This window comes from Peromyscus eremicus, chromosome 18, assembly GCF_949786415.1.
Source record: "Peromyscus eremicus chromosome 18, PerEre_H2_v1, whole genome shotgun sequence".
Taxonomy (NCBI): Eukaryota; Metazoa; Chordata; class Mammalia; order Rodentia; family Cricetidae; genus Peromyscus; species Peromyscus eremicus.
Window position 1 is genome coordinate 17718470 of NC_081434.1, and position 25310 is coordinate 17743779.

Consider the following 25310-nt stretch of genomic DNA (forward strand, 5'->3'; position numbering starts at 1 on the left):
AGAGCCTTTATCATGTAGGAAGCATCCTGCATGACTTTCTATACTGGAAGAATTGAGAGACACAGCAAATCATGTATTATTCATCTATTAAAACAAAACTATCAAAAATTATTTTAAATACATTCTTTGATAAGATAAACTCACAATTATGCCTTTAGTCACCTAATTAAGTATATGTCAAACTTTCAAACAGGGCAGTTTTCTATTGTTGAAATACTAAGGTCACTGATTATTCATTAATACTAAGCAGATCTGTGGTATGAAGGTCAACAAATGACATGTACTGTTATACCTAGCAATGACTTAAAAAATACAGTCAAGAAGATAATATAAAAAAGAACCGAGTCTTACTGTACAAGCAAAAGCAGTACTTAACAGTATTTAAAAGCTTCAGGATAGTGCATTTTAAAACCACGTCTGAATAAAAACACACCAAAACTGACACTCACTACTTAAGGACATAAAAAAAAAAAAAAGCATGATCATAGCCACACTGTGTTAAGAAGACAATATGGATTAAATACTGTTCAAAGCAATACCTAGGTACAGCTTAAAACTATGGATTTTTTTAAAACATTGTTTAAAAAGTATGTGAAATTAGTGAATTTATAATTATTTAATTGCTTAGGTATCTCAAAATAATGCATAAACTTATCATCATGATTATTCACAAAGAGCCAAAAATAAAGGTTGGGGATAAAACAGAAACTCTATTCAAATTCAACAAATGTAAATGTCAGAAAAATACATATAAATTCTAGTCAATATTTATTTACCATGAATATTAAAAAATTTTAATGTAAGGGGAAAGGCTGTAATTTTAATTTTCATAATCTGAAAATATAAAAATTACATTAAAATGTATAACCAAATATTTACCTCAATAAATCATTTTCAAATAAAAGCTCAAGTTGTCTGTATCTTATTGACCAATCATTTAATGCCTAGATGATAACTGTAAAGTATCTAATTTTATTTAATATTACTGTGTATGTAACATAATTTTCTTAGAAAAAATTATCTTCGCATAAATAAGCGTAGCAACAAATTTATATTTAGATGGAGAACTTCACTCTAGTCAAGAATAAAAGGCCGTAAGACTAGCATATCTGCTAAACATCAATTATTATTACTACCTACAGAAACAGCTGTTGGTGCTAAGGAGCTGGGTTTCATCGGCTACAACCTCTGTCAATACCATTTCTTTAAAGAAATACATATGCACTGTATGTCAAATTCAGACATGCTCTAATTTATTTCTACAATTCAATCAAAATGCACACAATGAAAAACGAAGGTTCTTATTTCTCTGACTCGTTAGCTCTCAAGTTTTAGCTGGAGACTATTGAGAGAGACCACGGGAAAGCGTAGTCATAGAGAGACAGTTACGGAAAGCTAAGCTTTCAGAACAGAATTGTTTACATGAAGCACAGCATTCTGATTTTAAGATTCCCTGGCTTATTTTCAGTAAGAATATACAAGAAATGAAGGCAAGAACGCAAGCTTAGACAAACAAACCTTGCAAGGAAGGAGAAAGTTCATTGTATCCTCCAAATGAAGCATTCCGGACAAGCTTTCGGCCATCAATTCGTGGAGGAAATAAAACCGACGAAACCCCAGCACATGAAGAAAATCTACGCTGCTGTGAACTCCCTTCTTTCATGGCTAGGTCTTTTTAATATATATGCTCACCCAGAAGGCTAATTAGCCCAATATGGCAAAGGCAGCTTTTCTCTCACGTCCAAACGTAGCAAACCCCACCAGCCACACAAACAAAGGACACACACATTTAACAGCAAAGGAGGACTAGAGACCGTCAAATCAGCAATAAACAGATAGGGAGACTGACAGGAGAGGCATTGAGCCAAGCTCCTCACTCCTTTTTCACAAATGAATTGATTAAAGGGCTACTCCACTAATGTCTTACGCTTGTATCAGAAGAATGATGCCCTACACTGAACTGCTGCCTTAGAAAAACAAAGCAAGATCAATACTTAGCCATTTTGGATGAAGTAATAGGGTCTCTTCTCAAAACGACGAGCCTTTTACCACATCTATTATGTTTCTGTAGTATCTGGCCACACTTCCCTCCTCTTCCGACCCTTTTCTTTCCAGCTTCTGGTTACTTCAAAAATAGATCTCAACATTATACTTTTTATCTTTCCTGAAGCTTCTAGATTTATATCTAATCTGCTGCTTGTCTTGGCCATGATTAAGAATTCATAAGGAAAGATATTCTTTCAAGTACAAGTCTGATGGATCACAACTGCTACAGCAGAGAATTAGCACGTAAATTTTACTTCTAGGAGGAACACAGGAGTCATTAAGACAAGGTTAATGAGAACCAATCAACACAGCAGATTAAAATGACCCCGTAACAACGCCGTGCGCTCTAACACACTCCCTTGAAGCCTGAGCTGCTACAGTCCTTCTCCATTGTGCTGGAATGGCTCAGAATACATAATCTACCAACAACCTTTGCCCACTTAAAAACAAATAATTTCCTATTTCAAAAGTAATAAACTATACCATCTCCTTATGCCTGTTAAAATTCCCAAAATTCCTCTCATTTTATTAAATTCTTTTTGCCTTACTCTACCGTACTTCATTCCAATTAAATTTGGTGGTTTATTCTTACAAGGACTTTGCTCTAAGATTCAGTATTTTCTTTACCATGTACACACTTCAAGACTGGCTCTTGGTTCATATAAAACATCTTTCCATATAATCTGAGAGTGTTTCTCCTTATTAGAAAAGGCATTTAAAATCTCAATTTCTGATAGTCATGGTGGTACATGCCTTTAAGCCCAGCACTCAGGAAGCAGAAGCAGGTGGTCTACATAGTGAGTTCCAGGCCACGCAGGGCTACATAGAGACCTGTCTCAAAAACAAAGATACAAAACACAACTGGATTTCCTGTGTAATGATATGGTTCTTTTCCTTAGCAATGGCATTTCAAAATTACGGTGACAGGAAGTTTACAGCTAATCCCACCAAAGCTGCCGGTGTGCTGTCTCTGTTTTTGTAGTTTTACTCCTTCCCATATCATAAAATGTAAACTACTATTACTTGTAGACAATAAGAGAACTATAATTAATTCATGTAGGCTGGCGCATGCCTTTCCAGGAATAAAGAAGATATTATCACAAAAGGCATTATCCTCTAACAGTCAGATAGGGTTTAAATTTAATGGGGTCTCCATTTCCTTAAATATAAAATGCTAAGCATCTATATTATAGGATTATTATGTAAAGTCTATGAAGGTTCCAGGTTGAAAATATTAGAATCTCTCCTACAATTCAAGGAATGATAGAGGAAAGGAGTTTTTCTAAAGAATATAAACAAGTACGGGAATACATCTGCAACACAAACCTGACAGCTGAACCTGAGACTCACAGCAGCCACGGTCTTGCAGAGGCACAAAAGCCAAGCCACATGCCAGTATTTGTATCAAATAGTCCTTTTGTACACAATTCACAGCAGCAAATCACACTGGAGCACGTGGCAAATGGGTTACTGATGAATAGTTTTTAAATATTCATTAATAATACTAGAAAAGGCCAGACATACAAGCCAATGTCTTCAATATCTCAAGAAGAATGATGCCTCATTTAGGAATCCCAACCCTGCCAAACTCCTTATTATGTATTAGAATACACTAAGATATTTTTAGACACTATAAAATTCAAAATCGAACTTTTAACGCATGTCTTTATTTTCTTTGTTCTCCACGCGTGCTTTTTAAAGAATTCTCTAGTGCCTCTTCTCAGTTCAGGTTCTACAGTAGAATCCAACGTACTGCACAAGGGTATCCATTGTTTGGGATAAGTTCACAATCTCCCAGGTCTCTGCAACATCTCCAACCACATACTGTTTCTTTTTTGTGTGGAGAGAACTGAGAAAATACTCATGTAAATAAATAAATACTCATGTAAATAAATTCCTCTAGGGCTTACTTCTGTCCCAGGATACCAGGCTGGAAAGACAGTACCAGCATATATACTGTGCATAAAGTGACAATAAATCACCACTGTGTGGCATACAAGAGATCATCAAATGTAAAAGAGCTGCTTTCACCAAAAATCCCCTCCAGGGCATCACCTTTCTCAAAGAGAACTGCTTGGGTCAGCTTTGTCCAAGTTCTTCTCTGACCGTAAGCTTGTGCTAGTCTATACTAGAATGTTGTCTCTTTCCCTAAACCTGCATTTGAATTAGGGAATACTTCTAGTACACTGAAGTGTCCTACTTTTCATCTATTCTTGATAGGATATTGTGAGCTACACAGTACAAAATACTTCTGCCATATTCCTGCTACTGTCCGGAACCAAACTGCAAGCAATCCTGAACACCCGAGTTCTCCAGGCCTCACTAGTAACGATTCTGCCCCATCTTCGCCACAGAGCCTTATGGCAACTGAAAAGGGGAGGAGGGGTCTGGGCTCGTGGTTTCAGAGCTTCAGTCCATGTGTGTTTTGGCTTGTCCTGTTGCTAAGGTAGGTAGTGAGACAGAACATCATGGTGGTCAGAGCATGTGGGGAAACCTGCTCACTTCACAGAAGTCAGGAAGCCAAGGGAGACAAGAGGACAGGCCTGCAGACAAGCTATACCTTCTACTAGTCTATTCAGAACCAGGGATTTATCAAGGATTTAATCCACTGATGAAGTTTGAGCACTCAGGATTCAATTTCCTCTTAATATCACCAATACCTGAAACATATGAGCCTCTGGGTTCACTTATGTCCAACCATAACAAGACCCTTATGAAACTCTCAAAGACTTCAAAGCCAAGCTTAGTCTTCTCTGGTAACACTGCCCTTTCTTTGCACAAGTCAATTTGTTAAATAGGCAGAAGATATTTGGACTGAGGCTGTCTCTGTAACTCGAGTTCCTACAGAACAAACTAGAAAACAACTTGCTTATAAGTGAATGCAAACTTAACTTGGTCTAATTTTACAACAGAAAAGCCGGATCTCAGCCAAGACCATAAAGCCCCTGAGCTCCAGCCAGTCACAGGAAACTAACCGATCAAGCTAGGCTCAGGTAAGGCAAAAAGCTGTCCTGTACTCCAATCTGAGTTCTGTCTATCAACACTGCCCACACTGCAGAGCCGAACTCTTTGAATCTCTTTCTGGTACCAAATGCTGCCTGATACACGAATTATCCTTGCTCAAATAAACTATTCAATTTATCTAAAGTTTTTCTTTGAATACTACTTAGTGCCTCCAAATAATTTTTTCCCCCTGAAACAGGGTTTTACTATGTAGCCTTTGCTGTCCTAAATGAAACTAACTCTGTAGACCAGGCTGGCCTTGAACTCACAGAGATCCACCTGCCTCAGCCTCCCAAGTACAGGGCTAAAAGGCACACATCACCACCACCCGGCCCAAATTTCTTAGATATGCACACATGACAGTATCATTACTATAAATACAAGGCAAGAAAAAACCATAGGAGAACTGAGGCCATCTGGTGCGCAGATGTGACAGCGAATGGGGATCAGGGTTACAGCTGAGGACTTCTAACTACTAGCAGTGATCCTTTCTCAACTTGGCGTCCTACGTAAACAAGTGCTGATTTTATTATTCTGTAAATGCCAAGTATATTTTACGCATTTACATGGAATAGTTCATAATTCATAAACATATTAATTTCCTTCTAACAAAGCTGTTAAATTGTTACCAAATGCACAGAAAACAAATAAGAGCCACTATGGTGACAGAATTTAAATTGTGTGTGTGTGTGTGTGTGTGTGCGCGCGCGCTAAGTAGGGGAGGCACAACTGCCCATGGCACACCTGTTGAGGTCAGAGGACAACGTGCAAAAGAGCTGGTTCTTTCCTTGCACACCGTTCAGGGACCCTGGGACAATCTCACAACTCAGACTGTCAGGCTTGGTCGAAGAAGCGTTTACTCACTGAGCCATTTCATTGGCATATTATGACAATAACTTTATTAGACACTTGTATTTATTATACAGAAAATCTGGCTCTATATCCCTCAAAGAAGAGTAAAAATGACAGCAGCCAATTGAACTGAAGCCCTGTAATTACTTGTGTGTGTGTGTGTGTCTATATATAAAGTATACAAAGGAGAATATACTTAGATTTTCCTAACAAAGAAGATTAAGTCCCAATAGCAAGAACTAGTATCTGATAATCCTTCAAGTATCTTAAGTTAAAAATACACTTATAACATTTTTTCAAGAAAAATATTCCTTATTATTCTTATATTCCTCTTTTTACTTTGATAAAGAAACCATTTTAAAGGCCTGGCAATGATAAGCCAGACCATCTCCACCCCTAGTTTTAAGCAAAGATGCTTAAAACAAAGCTGGATTAGTCATTTTTAATTTTCAGTAAACGCTTTCAAGTTATTTTTGTTTCCCTTGTAAAAGCAATGTTAAACATAGATACTGTAACATTTCACAAGAGTTTAAAAATTCTTATATTCTTATTTGCAAAATATGATGTTGACTTTCATTATGCTATGAAGCAACTTCCTAAATGCAAGGAACTACAAACCAGAAAATAACCTCATCTTCAGAAGCTTTGGCAACTTCAGAATCGAATGCACTAAGGACTCAAAAACTCGGAAGGTGGCCCAGCTTGTAATTTACACCCTTTTTAACTAAATACTTAGGGCTGGAAGCCAGTGCAAACCTTGGGATAGGGGAGGGTGTTAAAGATGGGGAAGGAGAAAATCAGAGTTCTCTTTAGACAACACAACTTCCTGAGATGTACTATTCAAGAACATATCTGTGTGTTTATGGTCCAATATAGGTTCAGATGTTCAAATGTCTTACCAAGAAAGGAGGAATTGCTTCAATTCATGGAAGAAAGTGACTTCTAGGTGTCTTTATCTGTGAACCACCTTAACGAAGGTTCTCTTGTGTTTGTCATCTAAGATTATACCAGCAACACCTAACATGGTCACCTGGGGAATATGATACAGCCCTTTACCGTAGAAAGCTGCTTCAAAGAAAACCTGCCTTCACCCTCGTGTTTTTTATTAGCTGTCGGTGTAGACTCCTGCCATTTTTAATGCTGCCGGAACCAAGAGGGAACTGACTTTAGGTTGAAGAGAATTTACTAGGAGATGACAGAAATGCAATACTCAGACAGTCGAAGTTGACTTTAATGAAACCAGGATAATCACTGAACAAAGGCTTTTGCTATGAAATAATTCAAAACTTTAACATTTAAGAATTAGTTCAAGCCAGATATAATGGTACATGCCTGTAATTCCAGCACTCTCAGGAAGGTGAGGCAGGAGGATTATAAATTTCAAGCCAGGCTGAGAAGTATGGGGAGCCTGTGTTTCAAAAAGAACAAACCAAAAATTAGTATAAAATGGGCTGAAGTTTCAGCAAAGAACACAGGCTGTTCTAACACAAAATAATGTCTCTACAAGGTAGCTTAGAAATGAAAACGTAGAAAATAGCTTTTTACAACAAAGAAGGTTAGCTACCAATCACAGCCACACTTTGTGAAGCTTGGTAACCAATCTTAACTATGACCCCGAGGGAATGAGCATCTCTCAGGAGATGAGCTACACCTCAGTGCCATCCTCCTTTGGCACTCCTCTCTTTAGAAACAGACAGAGGGAGAAAACATAATGAGTCAACATGTCTGCCTTTCCCGACACACAAACAAGTCAGAATCAAACAAACCCTACCCCTTCTAGACTGGAACAGAACTTAAGCTCCCAGGAAGGAGGCCGGTTCAAAAACACAGGGAGGCAGGGAACTGAAGAGATGGTTCCGTGGTTGAGAGCACTGGCTGCTCTTCCAGAAGACCTGCGTCCAATGCCTAGCATCTACTGGTGGCTCTCACCTGTTTTTAACTCCAGTTCCAGAAGATCTGATGCCCTCTTCTGGCCTCCACAGCACCAGGCATGCACATGGTACATGGACACGGACACATACACACACACAGACAAAATACCCATATACATAAATTTTACAAAAGTTTTAATGGTAAGATAAGCTGATAAGGAAAAATGTGGAAAATATGCAATTTTTGGAAGAAACTAAGTCACTGCTAAATAGAACAGAGAGCAAAGATTATCCTGACAAACGTGTGTTGGATGAAGAGAATCACTCTTTCTAGTTATTCCAAAGAAAAACAGGAAAATCCCAAAATCATGGGAAGAAATTGTATGTCCTTCAGAAAGCAATTATGTTTTAATCAATTATGACCTCTCCTTTAACTTGATATGAATCGACTGACACAGGAAGGAGACACAGCTAGAAAAACGGAACAATGAAACTAAATGAATTTACTGAATAGTACTTACTAAGCATGTCACTGAAGACATTTAACTCCCTTTACAAACCTCCTTGTTGAATTTGAAGCTAAACTCTACTATCATAACCACACAGAGGAGCAAGTTATAAAATCTCAAGTACTGATATGGGATTTTGAAAATGAAGACAGCAGTATCATTTCAAAAGGTCTTATAGAGGAGTAAATATTTAAGCTGCATCTTCAAGTGGACACACTTAAGAGCCTGGACTACCAGATAAAGAAGTTACAACTTAAGCTCTCAGTGGGCTCAATTACTGTTTTCCATTTGCTGGTTCAAATGATGCTGCATGAGACAGACACACTTGGAGATCTTTATAAACATGTGTTACTACGCTTCACTCCGGAGATTCTGGGTGGAGTAGACTCTGTGGCTGAGCAAAGCTCCTAGGTGATCCCAGACACCGCCCAGTACATGCCACAGCTCTAAGGAACTGGGAGCCGTTGTCTTCTCACTAGTGGGCGTGGCACAAACGCAGGCAAGTCATCTAAGCAATTTTCAATTTCAGGACTGAAGAATTCAGAAGTGCTATCTTGAGTTATAATTCTCTATTTTTACTCATGTTATTTTCCTGGAGATCTGCTTTATACACCCCATGCACTCTTTGGCCACATGCACACATCTGTAGAGGCCTCTATTTCACCAGGACCTCACTTGAGCCTAACAACTTTTTTTTTTTTTTTTTTTTTTTTTTTTTTTTGGTTTTGGTTTTTCGAGACAGGGTTTCTCTTGGGGAAAATTACAAATCTGGCCTCATTAAAATTAAGAACATCTGCTTTGTCAAGGAGACCATTACCATACTGAAAAGGCAAGCCAAGATAGGAAGAAAATATAATAGATAAGGCATGCCAAGATAGGAAGAAAATATAGTACAGAGCCATCAAAAGATGGCACAAATATATTTAATAGCTCTTAAAACTCAATAATAATGCAAGAAGCCAAGTTTTTAAATGGGCCAAGTAAGAACTGATACTTCATAAAAGGTTCACAGTAGGCATGAGAAAGAATGCTCAACACGAGTCAGTAAGGAAATACAAAGCCAAACAAACAAACAAAAGCCCCACGTGATTCCACTACACAGCCAGTAGAAGAACCGAAACGAGAAAGACAAGGCACATGGGACAGTCCTGCTCACAGGCTGCTGGCGGGAACGTGGAGGTGACCAACTACTTTCAGAGCGGTGTGTGGTCTGTAACCCCAGCTCTCAGAAGGCAGAGGGTCACTGCTAGATTAAAAGGTGAGACCTAGTCCCAACCTTCCTACCACCCTGAAAAAAGTTTGGCAACTTTAAACCTTGCAAAAATGTGATGGGTTAAGATCTGTATCTTTGTTTTAACTATTCAAACAACATGGATATATAGTAATACTTAATGTCTTCATTATATTAATTAAAAAAAACTTAGAAGTCCAAACCAAAAGTTATCACCACTAGAAGCAGACATTAGCCAGTAACTAGGCTCTTAGGTACTAACCAAAAGAAATGGAACAACTATCTCCCACAAAGCATTGTGCACATACTAGGACTGTTACCAAAAGACAACCACAATTATTAAAGTTTGGAAAATTTAAGTCTTAAAACATATACCAACTAAATTGATCAAAACTTAAGCTAGCAAGTAAGTGCCAGTAAAATCCAGACTAAAGTTCTTTCCCAGAGTAAAGCTGTTTTCTACACTATGTACAGTTGGTCAACGAAAATCATTCTTCCCAACTGATCAAGTTCCTCATTTGTAAAAGGGGGAAATGATTTATACACCATGCTCCTCTAAGAATTCTATGAGCTAACACCTGTAAAAGCACTGGAAGACATGTGTCTTAAGCATTAATCACTGTACTTTTATAACTAATTCTTCCCACTCAGAAGCAATTACTGGATTGAATATCTGACATATTGTGGGCTCTCAGGGTTTTCTAGATGTGTTTATCTGCTAGAGCAGATCATCTCATCACAGACTTAACATCTTTGTTTTTATGGGGTTGTTGGTTTCAGACAGGGACCCTCAATTGAGAAAATGCTTCCATAAGATCCAGCTGTAAGGCATTTTCTTAATTAGTGATTGATGGGGGTTGGGGGGGAACCAGGCCATTGTGGGTGGGGCCATCCCTGGGCTAGTGGTCCTGGGCTCTTTAAAGAAAGCAAGGTGAGCAAGCCATGAGGAGCAAGCCAGTAAGCAGCTTCCCTCCATGGCCTCTGTATCACTCCTGCCTCCAGGTTCCTGCCCTGTTGGGAGTTCTGGCCCTCACTACTTTTGATGATGAACTGTTATACAGAACTGTGAGCAAAATAAACCTTTTTTCCCCAGGCTGTTTTTGGTCATGGTGTTTCATCACCTCAGTAGTAACCCTAACTAAGAAAACAGTCTTCTGGCAAAAAGATTTACAAGTAGTTAAGAGCATTCACTACGATTTCAGAGGGCCTGCGTACCCACACCCACACCCACACCAGTACCCACACCAGGCAGTTCATACTGCCTGCAGCTGCAGCTCCAGGGAATCCAGACAACGTCCCTCTTGACCCCTGCAGGTACTCCACTCACATGCACATACCCACAGACAGCCACACGCACACATAAATCAGTCTTGAAAAGTCAGGAAAAGACGTATGCAGATACTGTTAGGTAAAAGGTTGACGGAGAACAGGATGTTTGCAGGGTGCCAAACACAGCGTTTCTGTTTGACTCAAAGAGGAAAAGCTGCAACTTCCAATCAAGTGCCACTCGATCCTACAACTCAATCCCATGTCCCCACTAGTAGGACAATAAGAAATTAAGTGAATCCTCATGTGTGGTGGAACATGTTGCAATCCACCACCTCTATAAAATACTACTTTTCAAAAATAGTCCCAATTAATGTGATTAAATCTTGATGTTTCTCCAATTTTACAGAACACAAAGGTGAAGGAACTACACAATGCATGAAGGAATCCAAGTGCCAACACTGTTAGGACACGGGGCCAGTTTACTGGAAGGTCAAAGGCACACGGGACAAGAACAAACAGGTCCTTCTTCGGGATTGAAGATGTAAGAGCGTAACAACGAAATTATTTTGACTTTAACAAGCCTACCAAATAAAGACCTGGGGCTGGGATGCAGCTCAGCGGTAGAGGTCTTCCCTAGCATGTTGAAGATTCTGAGTTCAATCCTCAATACGACATAAACTGGGCATTTGGTACCCACATGGCATCCTGGCACTCATGAGGTGAAAGCAGAAGGATCATGAACTCAAGGTCTTCATCTCAGATTACACAGTTTGAAGCCAGCCTGAGTTACTCGGGACTCTGGCTCCAAACCAAGATGGGCTGAACAAGCCTAGTCTCAAAAGATAATTCATAAAGTTATATTAAAACTTGACAGAGGGGGTTGAGAACTGAGCTCAGTGATAGAGCACTTGCCTAGCAAATGCAAGGCCCTGGGTTTGTTCCTCAGCTCTGAGATGAGAAGAGAGGAAAAAAAAACCAAACAAACGTGCCACAGCTAGTGTAATTATGATAGATAGGGGTCTAAAGGTAGTTTTAAAAACTACGAGATAACTAAACCATAGTCCCTTTTCCCCTTATCCATGGATATTACATTCCAAGACTTCAGTGGATTCCTACAACCATAAATAGTACTGTCTTCTTTTTTTAAAGATTTATTTATTATGTTCTGCCTGCATGTATGTATGTATGTATTTATTACATTATGTCCGCCAGAAGAGGGCACCAGGTCTTCTTATAGATGGTTGTGAGCCACTATGTGGTTGCTGGGAACTGAATCCAGGACCTCTGGAAGAGCAGCCAGTGCTCTTAATGTCTGAGCCATCTCTCCAGCCCCACTAGTACTAAGTCTTATACAGACACACCTAATAATGTGTAGTTTGTAAGTGGGTACCATAAAAGATTAACAATAAACAAGACAATAACTACACCAATATACTGAAGTAGAACTTCTAGCGATACCCCCTCCCATGCCATGGCGGGGATGTTGCATCGAGCAGAATACCCTGAACAAAGGGATGAGTCACATTCCTGGAAGGACAGAGCAGGGTCTTGGACAAGAGTTCATCACAATACTCAGAATTGAGTGGAACTTAAAACTGGAATTGCCCATTTAACAATTTCAAACCATTATTCAGAGCAGATAACTGAAACCACCCAAAATAAAAAATAGATCAATAAATTCAAGTTCTTAAGTCTTAAAAGCAAAAGCTCTTCCACGGCAGCTATGGAGTGCCACGGGGAACCTGAGAATACACAATAAAACTAATTGACTACCAGAACCTTCCATAAACTAGAAAGTGCAATCCATGGGCTTGTGGAAGTCTCTAACACCCTTTTATAGGGTCTGCAAGGCCAAAGTCAGTTTCATAATACTATAATATTAGCCACCAAATTCTTGCTGCCATATACTCATGGAAAAAGAATGTGTTTTGTTGACAAACGTCTTCAAAGAAGCACTGAAACTATTAATCTTGAACCTTTTATACAAATAGGTATAAATATTCTGTATGATAAAATGAGAAATGTATAGACCACTACCATGTAGTATATTTTTAATACAAATTTCAAAGCAGATCAGTTTTAATTTAGTAAAGTGCAGAAAGTTCACAAATGCACTTTCCAATTCCATTTTGCAGCCAACATTTAAGAGTACTATTCATCAGGTTTTGCTGGACAACATAGAAGAATGCCTGATTTGATATATGTATATGGTTGTATGTCCATATTTTATTCATATACTTTAAATTATCATATCATAACCCATTGACTATATAGAAGCAGAAATAAAAACACAGAGGTCTTTTTATTAAGCTAGACATTAAAAGTCTTACAAAAATACCAAAGAGTAAGGGAAGGGGCATCGTTTTTTAATAAAAAAAAATATATATATATTATTCATGATCCAGCAATTCCAAATACTCAAATGAAGGACATCAGTATTCGAGTAATATTTGCAATCCAATATTGACTGAAGTCACAGTAGCCATGATATAGAATCAACCTACATGCTCATGAATGGATAAATAAAACGTGAAACGTGTGTGTGATGTTCAGCCACAGAACACTAAACCTTATCACTCATAGCAACACGACGAGAACTGCAGATACTGTATTAGACGAAGTAAGCAGGCACAAAACTCAAGCACCCAGAGGCCGGGAGCTAAAGAATCAGGCCCGTGGGAGCTAAGAGAACTGGTCTTAGGGAAGCGGGTGTAAAATGGTAGTTATAAACGACTGGAAATGGAGAGATACGGGGCCTGGGGTAGAGAGAGACCGGCTGCACTCACCAGCTGCACTCACCAGCTGCACTCACCAGCTGCAAGCGTGTCAAATTACTTCCCTGATTCTGCGGACAGGTTATCACTATATAGCCTGGCCTGGCCTTGAACTCACACTGCTCTTACCTCTGCACACTGACTGTTATGATCATGAGTGTGTACTCCTGTGCAGCAACAGGGGTGACTTTAAATGTTCTGTGACACAGGACAGTGACTGTAGATGACCATAATTAATCACGTATCTCAAAATAGCCAGTAGTGCGGATTTTGAAAATTTCAAACACAAAAGTACATGAAGTGATGTTAAACAAAAATTCATTAACATTAAAATGTATTATTTTAATTCAATTAATAATAATTTTCTAATTCCATAGGGTTAATTTATATTACAGTAAACATCAGCAAATGTAATTCACATAAACAGAACCTCTTCAAAATTTTAAGTATTTTTCTCTGGATGTAAGGAGGCTATAAGACCAAAAAGCAAAAGAATACCTGGTTTACAAGAATGAAACAACAAAATACACTGGTAAGTCTAAGAGCCGTCAAGTAACTAGAAAGGAAGGTGTATTCTAAGTCCACTGCAAATGATACAAGCAAAATAAACAACAACCACCACCAATCTGCATAAATCCAGGTAGCAATGCGCTGTGGTACAACCGTGTCAGCCTTCCGCAAACAAACAAGAACCCCAAGCCTGCGGCCTCTTACCCTGACTGTGAAGACTGGCAGGACTGAGGGACGGCTGGTGCGCCTCTTTAGTTGGTGTTGGATAAGCTTCTTTCCCTTGGCGCTGACTCATCTTTCCTGGGGTCAAAAGCTGAGATTCGTCACTATTTGCTACAACAGCTCAAGGAAAGAAAAGAAAAGTAATTACCAGTAAAGTCATGGGTTTTATGACATAATTAATAACTGGGACTAAAACTGAAATTCTCTTATGATTATAGTAATCTTACTACTTTAATAAGCTTGCATAATCATTCTGTTTTTATGTTCATTACATAAATCCAAGAGGAACAGACAGCTAAGTCTCAGTTTACACATTACAGACATTGTACATATCGACCTGGTAGGGCCCCTATGGTTTACTGTGTATCTTTCACAGGGTAACGTAACTACTCATTATCTGCCAGTGCAATAGGGAAAAGACAAGTCATTTCAGAGAAGAGTCACAAATGGAAAGACGTATAGCTGTATGAATGATCAGAAAGTACAAATCAGCAGAGGAGAAAACCAAACTGTGCATTCAACTGAATTTCTACTCTGGTTTCTAATTTTTGATGGCAAGATTTCAGTTTCAGATACTTGGGTTCAGAGACTGCCTTCCCCAAGACTAAACAGAAATAACAGGTGAGATTCACTCTTGCACTAGGTCCCAAAGTCTGTCTTCAAAAGGCTGCTGGGTAGGGAGCAGCACCTGTTGCTGTTGGAGGGGACCCTGGTTTAGTTCCCGGCTCCCACAAGGTAGTTCATAGCCATCCATAACTTCAGGTTTAGGGGATCCAATGCTCTCTATAGACCTCTGAGGTCACCAAGGCATACATGTGGCACACACACATACCTACGGCAAAACACTGACACAAAAAAGTCTTTAAAAAACATGTTTAAAAAGCAAAACAACAAACAAAAACACCGCCATCCCAACTATCAGTTCGTAGAGAACTGTGCACTGCTTCTCACCCTCCTGGCCACGCTACCAATACAAAGGAATAACACAAAAGGATGAAAAGAAATTTAAAATGAAAACGATGAGGGAATGGAGCAAATCAAATCCACAGTCCCTATTACCTCCACATTTTTTCATGTTTCTGTGCTCGCAAGATAGTTTAGTTTCATCTTAAAAATTTGGTCTTCACTTACAAATTAACTAGAACCTCTCATTAATATTTTTACCACTGGGGCCGGGCGGTGGTGGCGCACGCCTTTAATCCCAGCACTCGGGAGGCAGAGCCAGGCGGATCTCTGTGAGTTCGAGGCCGGCCTGGGCTACCAAGTGAGTTCCAGGAAAGGCGCAAAGCTACACAGAGAAACCCTGTCTTGAAAAACCAAAAAAAAAAAAAAATATTTTTACCACTGTATCTTTTAAAAATCAAATAGTTTCACATATTTCCTATTGTGCTAAAGTTTTCAAAATTCTATTTTGGCTCCTTATATTTCAAAGCCAAAATACAAAGTACTCATTTATTATCCAAGTAAAGGTATGAAAAACATTTACCATAAAGTTAAAACAAACAAACAAAAACCTATGGGCAGGTAGCCCCTAGATTTATATCTCCACTTATAATATCTCCCGTATCCAACTGCCAGCCTGTGGAAAGAGAAACTGAAAATGAAAAGAGAATGGAAAAAGAAAATGAAAACAATACCCATTGCTAAAGTCAACAGGCATCATGGACGGACCTGGAGCACAGCCTTGGCTCTGCTTCTGGTACCTGTCTCTCCTCTGTCTCAGTGCTCTTCTGTCCCCACTTTCCCAGGGCAAATGCAGAGATGTTCCATGGAATACTTAGACTCTCCTTCAGATGTATCTGGAATGCTATGACCTCTCCCCACTTCCACAATTCCTACCCTGGGCTGACCATGTTGCCCTTCGCTGTGTGGAGTTCATTTTTCACCCAAAGGCATAAAGAGTCATTATAATTTGAGTTACTAAACCAGATGCACATCAAATGGAAGTATTCTTAATAGCTTTCCATTTTATACAGTGCCTGGTGCCACAAAGCATGTAATCCCAGCTACTGGGAAGACTGAGTCTCTCTGCTGGCCCAGGATACAGAGTGCTGAAGTGCATTGTTTCAGCTCGTCACTATAGCTTGGATGGAGTGGTGGTGCTATCTTAGTGCAGGGCCCTGGGTTTAATCTCTAGTAAAAAGAAGAAAGGAAGAAAGTAGGGGGGAGGGAGAGAGGGAAGCAAAGGGGGAAGAGGAGGAGGAGGAGGGAGGGAGGGAGAAAGAGAAAACTCAGAAGAGCAAGCTTACTTTCCTTTCTTCATAAACCCATTGCCTCAAGAGCCAAAGGGTCTGGCATCTTTTTATCTTTTCAATTTCCACTTGGCTCCTGCCATAAGGGCTACCTTAGTATTACTCAAAAACGTCACCTTGCAGTTTTCTGAGCCGTTCTATTTCTTTTTTAAGATTTATGTTTTACTGTGTGTTGTATTGATGTGAGTGTATGCCACCCATGTGTTGATGCCTATGGAGGCCAGAAAAGGATGTCAGATCCCTCTATCATAGTAGTTCTCAGCCTTCCTAATGCTGTGACCCTTTAATACAGTTCTTCATGGTGTGCTCACCCCCCACCCTAGCATAACTTTATTTGGTTGCTACTTCATAACTGTAATTTTGCTACTATTATGAATCATAATATAAATATCTGATATGCAGGCTATCTGATATACAACCCCCAGAGAAGTAACGACCCCCGGGTTGAGAACTGCGGCTCTAGAGCTGGAGTTACAGGGGGTTGTAAGCCAGCCATTGGTGGTGCTGAGAACAGAACCCAGCCTCGGGAAGAAAAGCTCTCTTAAGTGCTGAGCCATTTCTCCAGCCCCTGGGGCCTCTTTCTTGTTCCTTCTATCTGGAATACTCTGGGCCCAGACTTTTACTTCCTGTTTCCTCTTGCTCACTGTCTGTACTCAAATGCTATCTGTTGGGAAAAGTCTTTCGGTGTCTTCATGGCGCTTTCTCCTCGACAGGTCTTGGTTTAATAGAGCTCAGTTCATCAATCTCTCCATTAGTGTCCACCCTCTCAAGCTATGTCTGTCACATTACTTCCACGGTAGCTCATATCACTATCAGGACTATGTAACTACTGCCTCTTCTCCTCCACTAGAACTTCAATTTCAGGAGTGCAAGGCTTTTGTCTGCCTCATTTCCCCATAAATGCTTAATCCTGATGTGCTTCCTGACATACTAAAGATATTGCTTCCTGTTAATAAAATTTCACTTAAAAAAGTCAATCAGGCCGGGCGGTGGTGGCGCACGCCTTTAATCCCAGCACTCGGGAGGCAGAGCCAGGTGGATCTCTGTGAGTTCGAGGCCAGCCTGGGCTACCAAGTGAGTTCCAGGAAAGGCGCAAAGCTACACAGAGAAACCCTGTCTCAAAAAACCCAAAAAAACAAACAAAAAAAAAAAAAAAAAAAAAAAAAGTCAATCAAACTAGCTTTCTATCTTTATAAAGCTTCATTATCACAAAGCATATATTCTGGCTCCTCCAGCTATCTGATTCATTTGATTGATTAAAAAATAACAGATTTATAATTAATAGTTGGAATGCACAAACTCGAACTCATTGAAATACCATTCCAGAAAAACAGTAACAGATCCCTTCAGATGTGTAGTCCAGATACATAACAGGAAAAAGACAAGGCCCTAGGACAACTGATTAGGCAAACCAGACACACAGATTCCATCCTTCCTCATAACACACTCGAGCAATAGTCCCATGAAAATTAAAGAAACCAATGAAAAAACAAAACTTGAAAACTTTTAAAATGTAAGAGAGTATTTTTATAGATTTGGGGTAGGCAATGATCCCTATATAAAGATATAATAGCACTAATAAAAAAGGAATTGATAAATACTATCACTCCAACATCAAAATTATGAATTCAGTCATCAGATAATCCCATAATGAAGCTGAAGAAACACTGAACAGGAGAAATTATTCACAGCCACACAGTTAACAGAGGTTGTATCTAAAGTGCTTTAAATCTACAGCTCCTATATATCAATTAGAAAAGACCAACAGCATCATAGAAAAACAGAAGAAGAACTGAACAGTATTTCACAGAAAATGTACATGTCCAAAAAGTTCATGAAAAATATTCTTTCTGCTTAATAATCAGGGAGGTAGAAATCAGTTTCATAGCATGATATTTTATAGTAATCATAACTGAAAAAGTTAATAAATTGGTAATATCAAATAAGGAAGATGGGATCATCAAGATCTCGGGCGCTGGAGGAGTATAAATTGATACTAGCACTTTGGAGACCAACTTGGGACTAGCACACACTTGATGAATGCAACATGATCTGTTCTTATACCTAGAAAAACTCTTATGTGTTCTAAGGGATAAGAATAAGAAGTTTCAAACAACACTGTCCAGAGAACAAATAAACAAAGCCCCTCGAACAGCCTAAATACTCACCAATTAAAAATCAAATGGAGTGGGGTAAGGAGCGCTGGAGAAACAGCTCAGCCGATAAAGCACTAACCGCTGCTCTTCGATGACCTGGCCTAGACTCCCCTGCACACACGACAACTCACAACCATCTGCAATTCCAGTTCTAGGGGTACCACCGGCCCCCATCTGACCTCTGCGGGCACAGACACACATGCAGGCAAAGCACACATAAAAGAAAGCAGCAATAATAACTCTAAAACTACAAAATGTGATATGATTTAGTCAAGTGTGTGATGTACATCATTACTCCCCGTACCGGGAGGGCACAGGCAGGAAGATCTCTGTTCTTTAAGAGCACTATTCCCCACAGCAGCTTCGAGCTACAAGGCCAGCCAGTGCTACAGAGTAAGACTCTGTCTCATAAAAATAAAACAATGAACGGGTTAAAAAAATGTGTCACAAGCATAAGCTAAAACAGTATATGGTACCTATTTCTGGATCAAACAGCTCAGATGAATCACAGAAATACATCAACTACAAAGAGCAAGTTCTCAATATATTGCACACACTATGATACAGTCCTTTAAAAAAACAGGGTTGGCAGGGCACTTGCCTCGCATGAGAGAGGTGCCCTGGATCCAATCTCTCCTATTATAAAAGAAACAAGTAAGAAATCAAAAACCAGCAAAACTTAGGGATACAGGGACCAGAGAGATGACTCAGTGGGGTAAAGGCACTTGGACCCAACCCACGTTCAGGACTCACACAGTGGAACAAGAGAACCGACTCCCACAGTTGTCCTCTGACCACACGGCTGCACACACACACACACACACACACACACACACACACACACACACACACACGCATGCACAGGATAAATGCTAAATTAAAAACCTTAGAGATACATATGTAATTTAAAATCTTTAAACCTGAAAAAGCAATCCTTTTTAAGCAAAAATTAAAACTAAGAAAGATAAATAAATAGTCATCACGTGTGAGGAAGGCCACAAGGTAGAGAAAGGGAATAGATTAAAGCATGCTTTAGCATTTCATCAGTAATGCACAGGTCTGTGTCTTAAATAGTAGCTCTACTACATAGGAAACAGCTCAGCTCACCTCTTCCCAATCCAGTGCTCTTGTGTGATTTTTTGGAGACAGGATCTCATCACAGAATCCAAACTGGACAGAACTCACATACTCCTGCCTGTCTGCCTCCCTGATGCTGGAATTACAGACCTGTGTCGTCATGCCCAGCTCTCAAGTAATCTCTTTTTTCAGAGTGCCTGACAGCAAGACAGAAAGCCTGTCTTCCTACTTGTTTCGTCTCAACCCATTCACAAACATGAACCATTTCCAGATGAAGGAAGCTCTTCGTGACACAGCTCATTCAATGTCCTGCAGCAAGTGCACAACAGTGGACTCTCTGAACGGAAGCTTAAGAAGCACCAGGACTTTGTTTTGTGTGTATCCACTGACACAACTGATCAGTATTTGCTGAGCAATGAAAAGCTACTTGGCAGTTTCTGACAAGTGATTCACCTGCCAATGGTGACGTTACAGTGCCCTCTGCTGGTTCCACTTATAGTGCAAGTAGCCTACTTTGCATCTCCCATTACTCAACAGAAATCACACCGGAATAATTAATACTGTGTTTACGGTACCATGTGTGAATCTATCACCTTCCTTACTTCCTGAAGTCAACTCAAACATTTCAAGAACTTTGCAAATTCTGGTGTTCTCCCGTAGGCTACATGGAAACCAAGATAAGAAGCCTAAGTAACCTGCATGTCAACCTGACTCTCCTTAACGTTTATGAGGTCTTTCTTTTCTAAAATCATGGTAATGATAGGATACAGTAATATTTGTAGAGGGTTTTAGGGATTTAAAAATATTCTTGGCAAAATAAAAAAATGGGTAAAAAAAGATTTATGCTCTACTTTTAAATTTTCTACTATCTGATAATATTGTTGTGTAATATGCAACATAGTTTAAATAGTTAAGGACTGTTGCAATTTTTAAAAATTAGTGTATTACTTTAAATTATCATTTTATAAAGGGAATTAAATATGCTTTCTAACCAGTATTTGAGATAAAACTACCATAGACTAAAAACTATATATAGATTCCACTTTTTATTAAAATATCTTAATTGTGGAAAAGAATGGGTTTCATTGTGACATAATGTATGTAATCACATTCGAACCGCCAATCCCCTGTCTGTAGAATACCAACAACAGAAAGAACCTCACTAGGAAGAACTCCTGCATTACCTTGCACAATCCCTTCCTTTGAAGCCCAAAGCACAGGGATGGCTTGCAACAGTGAGGTGACTTTTAGACAGAAATACTGAAACTTGTAAATCAGTTTCCTGTGTTGCTACTCAACAAAAATCAGAACCTCTGTCCAACTTACGATCGAAGGAAGCTTTAATGATTTTGACGGACCAGCTTCAACCAACCACACTTGGCTCTCACTATTTTTTTTTGTTTGTTTGTTTTGTTTGGTTTTTTTTGTTTTGGTTTTTCGAGACAGGGTTTCTCTGTGTAGCTTTGTACCTTTCCTGGAACTCACTTGGTAGCCCAGGCTGGCCTCGAACTCACAGAGATCCGCCTGGCTCTGCCTCCCGAGTGCTGGGATTAAAGGCATGCGCCACCACCGCCCGGCCGGCTTTCACTATTTTTTAGTGACAGTAACAGTGGTACAGAGTGGCTGAGCAGCCATTGTAGCTTCCCGGATGTGTAAGCTTTAGCTTCAGTCTCTTCGGTGGTGAAATCAGCATTTTATTAACTGATCTGGGAGGCTCTTTGCAGTTCAGAGCTGCTATGACTTTTAATGGAACAGCTGCTTCTGTCCCGTTTAGACTAAAACAACCCTGCAGTGTCAAGTTTTATCTGTTGCACTTACTCAAAAGCTACCACGATATGCAACCTTATTCAGAAAATGAAAACAAAACCAGAAAAATGTGTTACAGTAGACTGAATATAATTTTACTTTAAAGGATAATCTTCTAGATCTCTAAGATAAAACATATTTTCAAAAAACAAACAAAAATTCACAAATTATATTAAAATTCTACAAACTAAAGACTATTTCTCAGTTTGACGAGGCAGTGAGTTCCTTGTATGATCTCTTTATGCCTGTGATGACTGTACAAGAGTCTCAGAAGAAGGAGGTCCTAAATAATGAATCATTCTCTAGATCAGCGGTTCTCAACCTTCCTACTAGTGCGATTCTTCAATACAGTTCCTCATGTTGGGGTGACCCGCCCAACCATAAAATTATTTTTGTTGCTGCTTCATAACTGTAATTTTGTTACTGCTATGAATCAGAATGTAAATATCTGTGTTTTCTGATGGCCTTAGGTGACCCCTGTGAAAGGTCATGTGACCCCGAGGGGTCACAACCCACAGGTTGAGAACCACTGCTCTAGATGCCTGTGATGTCAGTACAGATTCTGCCCATGTGGACAACAGCAACAGACGAACAGTGGGCATTGAGCATTTCTACAATCAAAATTGAAATGTTATTTGTCATTTATAAGTAACACCAAAATATTAGCATGTCCTCACAACATGACATTCCAACGTTAGCTACTTACTTGATGGCCCAAGGACATCTTTGCTATCACCAAGAAGCTTTGAATGCAGAGGCATTGAGCAGCAAACACACACAATCCAAACCAGGAAGAAGCAGATACCGGACGGAAGCAGCGGTGAGACAAAAGGACAAGAGGAACAGCGTTAGTCTGTGAGTAGGAAGCGCATGCACATTAGTGTCAATCGTCGTCGTCGTAATTTAAGACATTTCCTTCTCTACACCCAAAGACTCTTGGCTTAGGCAATACCAAATACTTGTTTTAACTTGGGGAAGTGAAGAGAAAACGGAATCACCACATGTGTTGCTTTGCCTCCAGTCAAAAGTCCCTTTGATTCCAATCAAGGTAGGAATTAGCGGTAAAGCTTGTTCAGAAAACTAAGAGCACTGAGCATTCATCCTTTTAAATTTAAAGCTTTAAAACTACTTACCATCCATACTCTACTACACATTAGCTATGATGCCATCAGAGCACTCCCTACAGAGATTAGTCTTATACAAAAAAGCAGAATCTTTACTTGGTGCTTATTATATGGCAAGTGTGATGCAAACAGTTTCTACAAAGACAACAACAAAATACATCATTTTTAACCAAACAGCAAAAATAAAAAGGAAAGAGAAACAGTTATTGTCAGATAAATTCCTCAAGGATAAGTTTTCAGTCAGACATAACTTTCTTAGGACTTGCAGAATCTAGAGCTACTCGTCCTTCAAGAAGTCAGAGGACATTCCATACCTGCCAACCCCAACACAACCTCACTAAGTAACCTAGGCTGGCCTCAATCCCACAGTCCTCCTCCAACCTCCCATGTTCTACCGTACCAAGGCCCAGATTCAGTTCTTTAATGAAGAAGTTAAAATGAACATCAACAGAGAAAGGCTGCAGACCTCTATCTGGAAAGGCTTTTAACCTACAGTATCACTGCCTCCCTCAGTGGGTACCCAGCTCTCAGCTATCCTGCACTTCACACACCAAACTGAAAACTTCCACTGATTACATTGTTTCTGGGCACAGTGACTGAACAAGGTGAGCTGTTCGCTTCAGGCTTCTGTCATCTCCTTGGAGAAATTCTCCTACCTGTCACTTTCCTAAAGTGATAGCTATTGAGCAATTCTGGATATCATGTTCTAGTGTCTATTTTTCTTCAGATGCCAATCCATGCTTATTCTTCTATGAACCGATTTCAGTTTCACAGAATACAGCTCTGCTGACAATGAACTCATTGTGCTCAGGTCCTTATTAAAACAGCAAGCTTGAGGGAGGAGATTAAAAGGGGTGAAGGATTAAAGTATTTGTGAATCAGGGATGGAGACCTGGCTCAGCTGTAGAGAGCACCTGAGTCCACAACCACCTGTAACTCCAGCTCCAGAGAATTCACTTCTGGACTCTGCAGGCACCTGCATTCACACATGCACAGACCCACAAAAAAGGCACACACACAAACACGTAATTTACATAGAAAATAAATCTTAAAAATTAAAAAAGCAAAAGTATGTGTGAAGATGATCTGAAATGGCAGCCAGTGGTCCTTATTCCCCGGTGGACAATCCCTTTTCTCCCCAGTGTGCAGAACTGCTGCATTTCCTCTTGTTAGTTCTGCTTTGGGGGCAGGAGGCATAGGCTTGGTTTTAACACAGTGCCAGGCTGTTCTGAAACCGTTCATCTTTCTGCCTCAGCTCCTAGACGGTGAGCAGGTACCACCATGCCTCGCTCTCCACTCATAAAGAGAAAATGGCAAAAGGATGGTGGCCTCTTGAGATCGGGTCTTGGTTCCAGTACTCTCTCATGGTCAGTCTCTAAGATGGCCCTCCTCTCGGTAGCCTTGCAGAGAGGCCTACCAGGCAAACGCTGAGGTGAGGCACTAAATGAAGTTAAAAAGGATCTCCCCTCTCCAGCCAATCAAGTTTTCAGTGGAGTTAATAGTAGAATTCTCCCCCTAATCCTAACTGCAACCAACTGCTCTTGGATTCCTGAGTCACAAAGTTTGAAAGACATGCTCTGTTTAATATGACTTAATTCTGGGGTCACTTATGAGACAATAAATCTATAAATAAATAACACTGGAAAACTGTAAAAAGCCAGGAAGCTGACAGAGACAAGTACAGCCAACTTTAAAAATGCTTCAAATGTATCATCCATGTTTAAAAATCTTCCTGCAATGAGAAATTTAGAGAAAAACCTATATTTATTTGTCTTAAAACGACCCCCTCCAAAAAATTCTAAAACAAACGAAAGGAAATACAGCAGTTTGAATACTCTGGGAGAGAATGGGGTTGTTCACCAGGGAATAAGACCAACCAGTGGGTGTCATTTTGGATTATCACGAATATTTTTGTCTTTCTAATTTCTTCGATTTTTTTTACTATTATTTATTTTCCCCTAGATTTACCAGTAACTTCACAAAGGAAAACTGTAGTTTTAATCACACAAAAGCACACAAGAGCAAGAACATGTGTGCACATGTACACATACCAAACAAAATTTTAATTTTACAAACCTATGTATTTGAAGGTTTTAGAATCCATCTTCTATTTGGAGTAAAGGGTTAATAAGCTTATTCATTGTACAGTTTTGTTTTATATTCTTCAATTCTGTTGGTTAACAGGCCTGTGCTGACTTTTGTGCAGTTTCTATTCCTTACCTGTTCACTCTCAAAAACTAATTTCTAACATAGACAATAACCGTAGGTATTGTTCCAAAAACTGTATATCAATATTATACCTTTTAGCATGTCTGTGCCATTTGTATCTTATCCCACTGGATTAATCCTAACTTGTTCAGTTTGACAGTGACTGATGACCTGAAATACATACTGTCAATACATCCAATAAATGTTTACTGAGAAACACCTATAGACATATATCATTTTAAGCACCAAAGGGTATTAGCAGTAAACAGACAAAAATCCTGTCCTGGGCTGGGGTTTGTACCTCAGTGGTAGCGTGTGCCTACCTCTGGCCCTGGGTTTGACCCACACACCACCAAAATCAGAATTCTGTCAAAGTAGTACTTCAGTTTTAGAGGAGAAA

The 25310-nt window shown here is 39.6% G+C and overlaps 1 protein-coding gene across 10 annotated transcripts in view; it reads right to left on the reverse strand.

The window, feature by feature from the left end:
- Osbpl8 (oxysterol binding protein like 8) overlaps positions 1-25310 on the reverse strand; it is a 137421-nt gene that overhangs the window by 53849 nt on the left and 58262 nt on the right. For 5 of the 10 annotated variants that reach the window (XM_059245543.1, XM_059245547.1, XM_059245545.1 and 2 more), the window contains 2 exons: positions 22285-22321; positions 14270-14407 (listed from right to left, as the gene is read on the reverse strand). In XM_059245543.1, the coding sequence (XP_059101526.1) occupies positions 14270-14407; positions 22285-22321 (175 nt within the window). The remainder of the gene's footprint in view (positions 1-14269; positions 14408-22284; positions 22322-25310) is intronic. The other 5 variants (XM_059245548.1, XM_059245546.1, XM_059245544.1 and 2 more) reach the window with 3 other exon arrangements.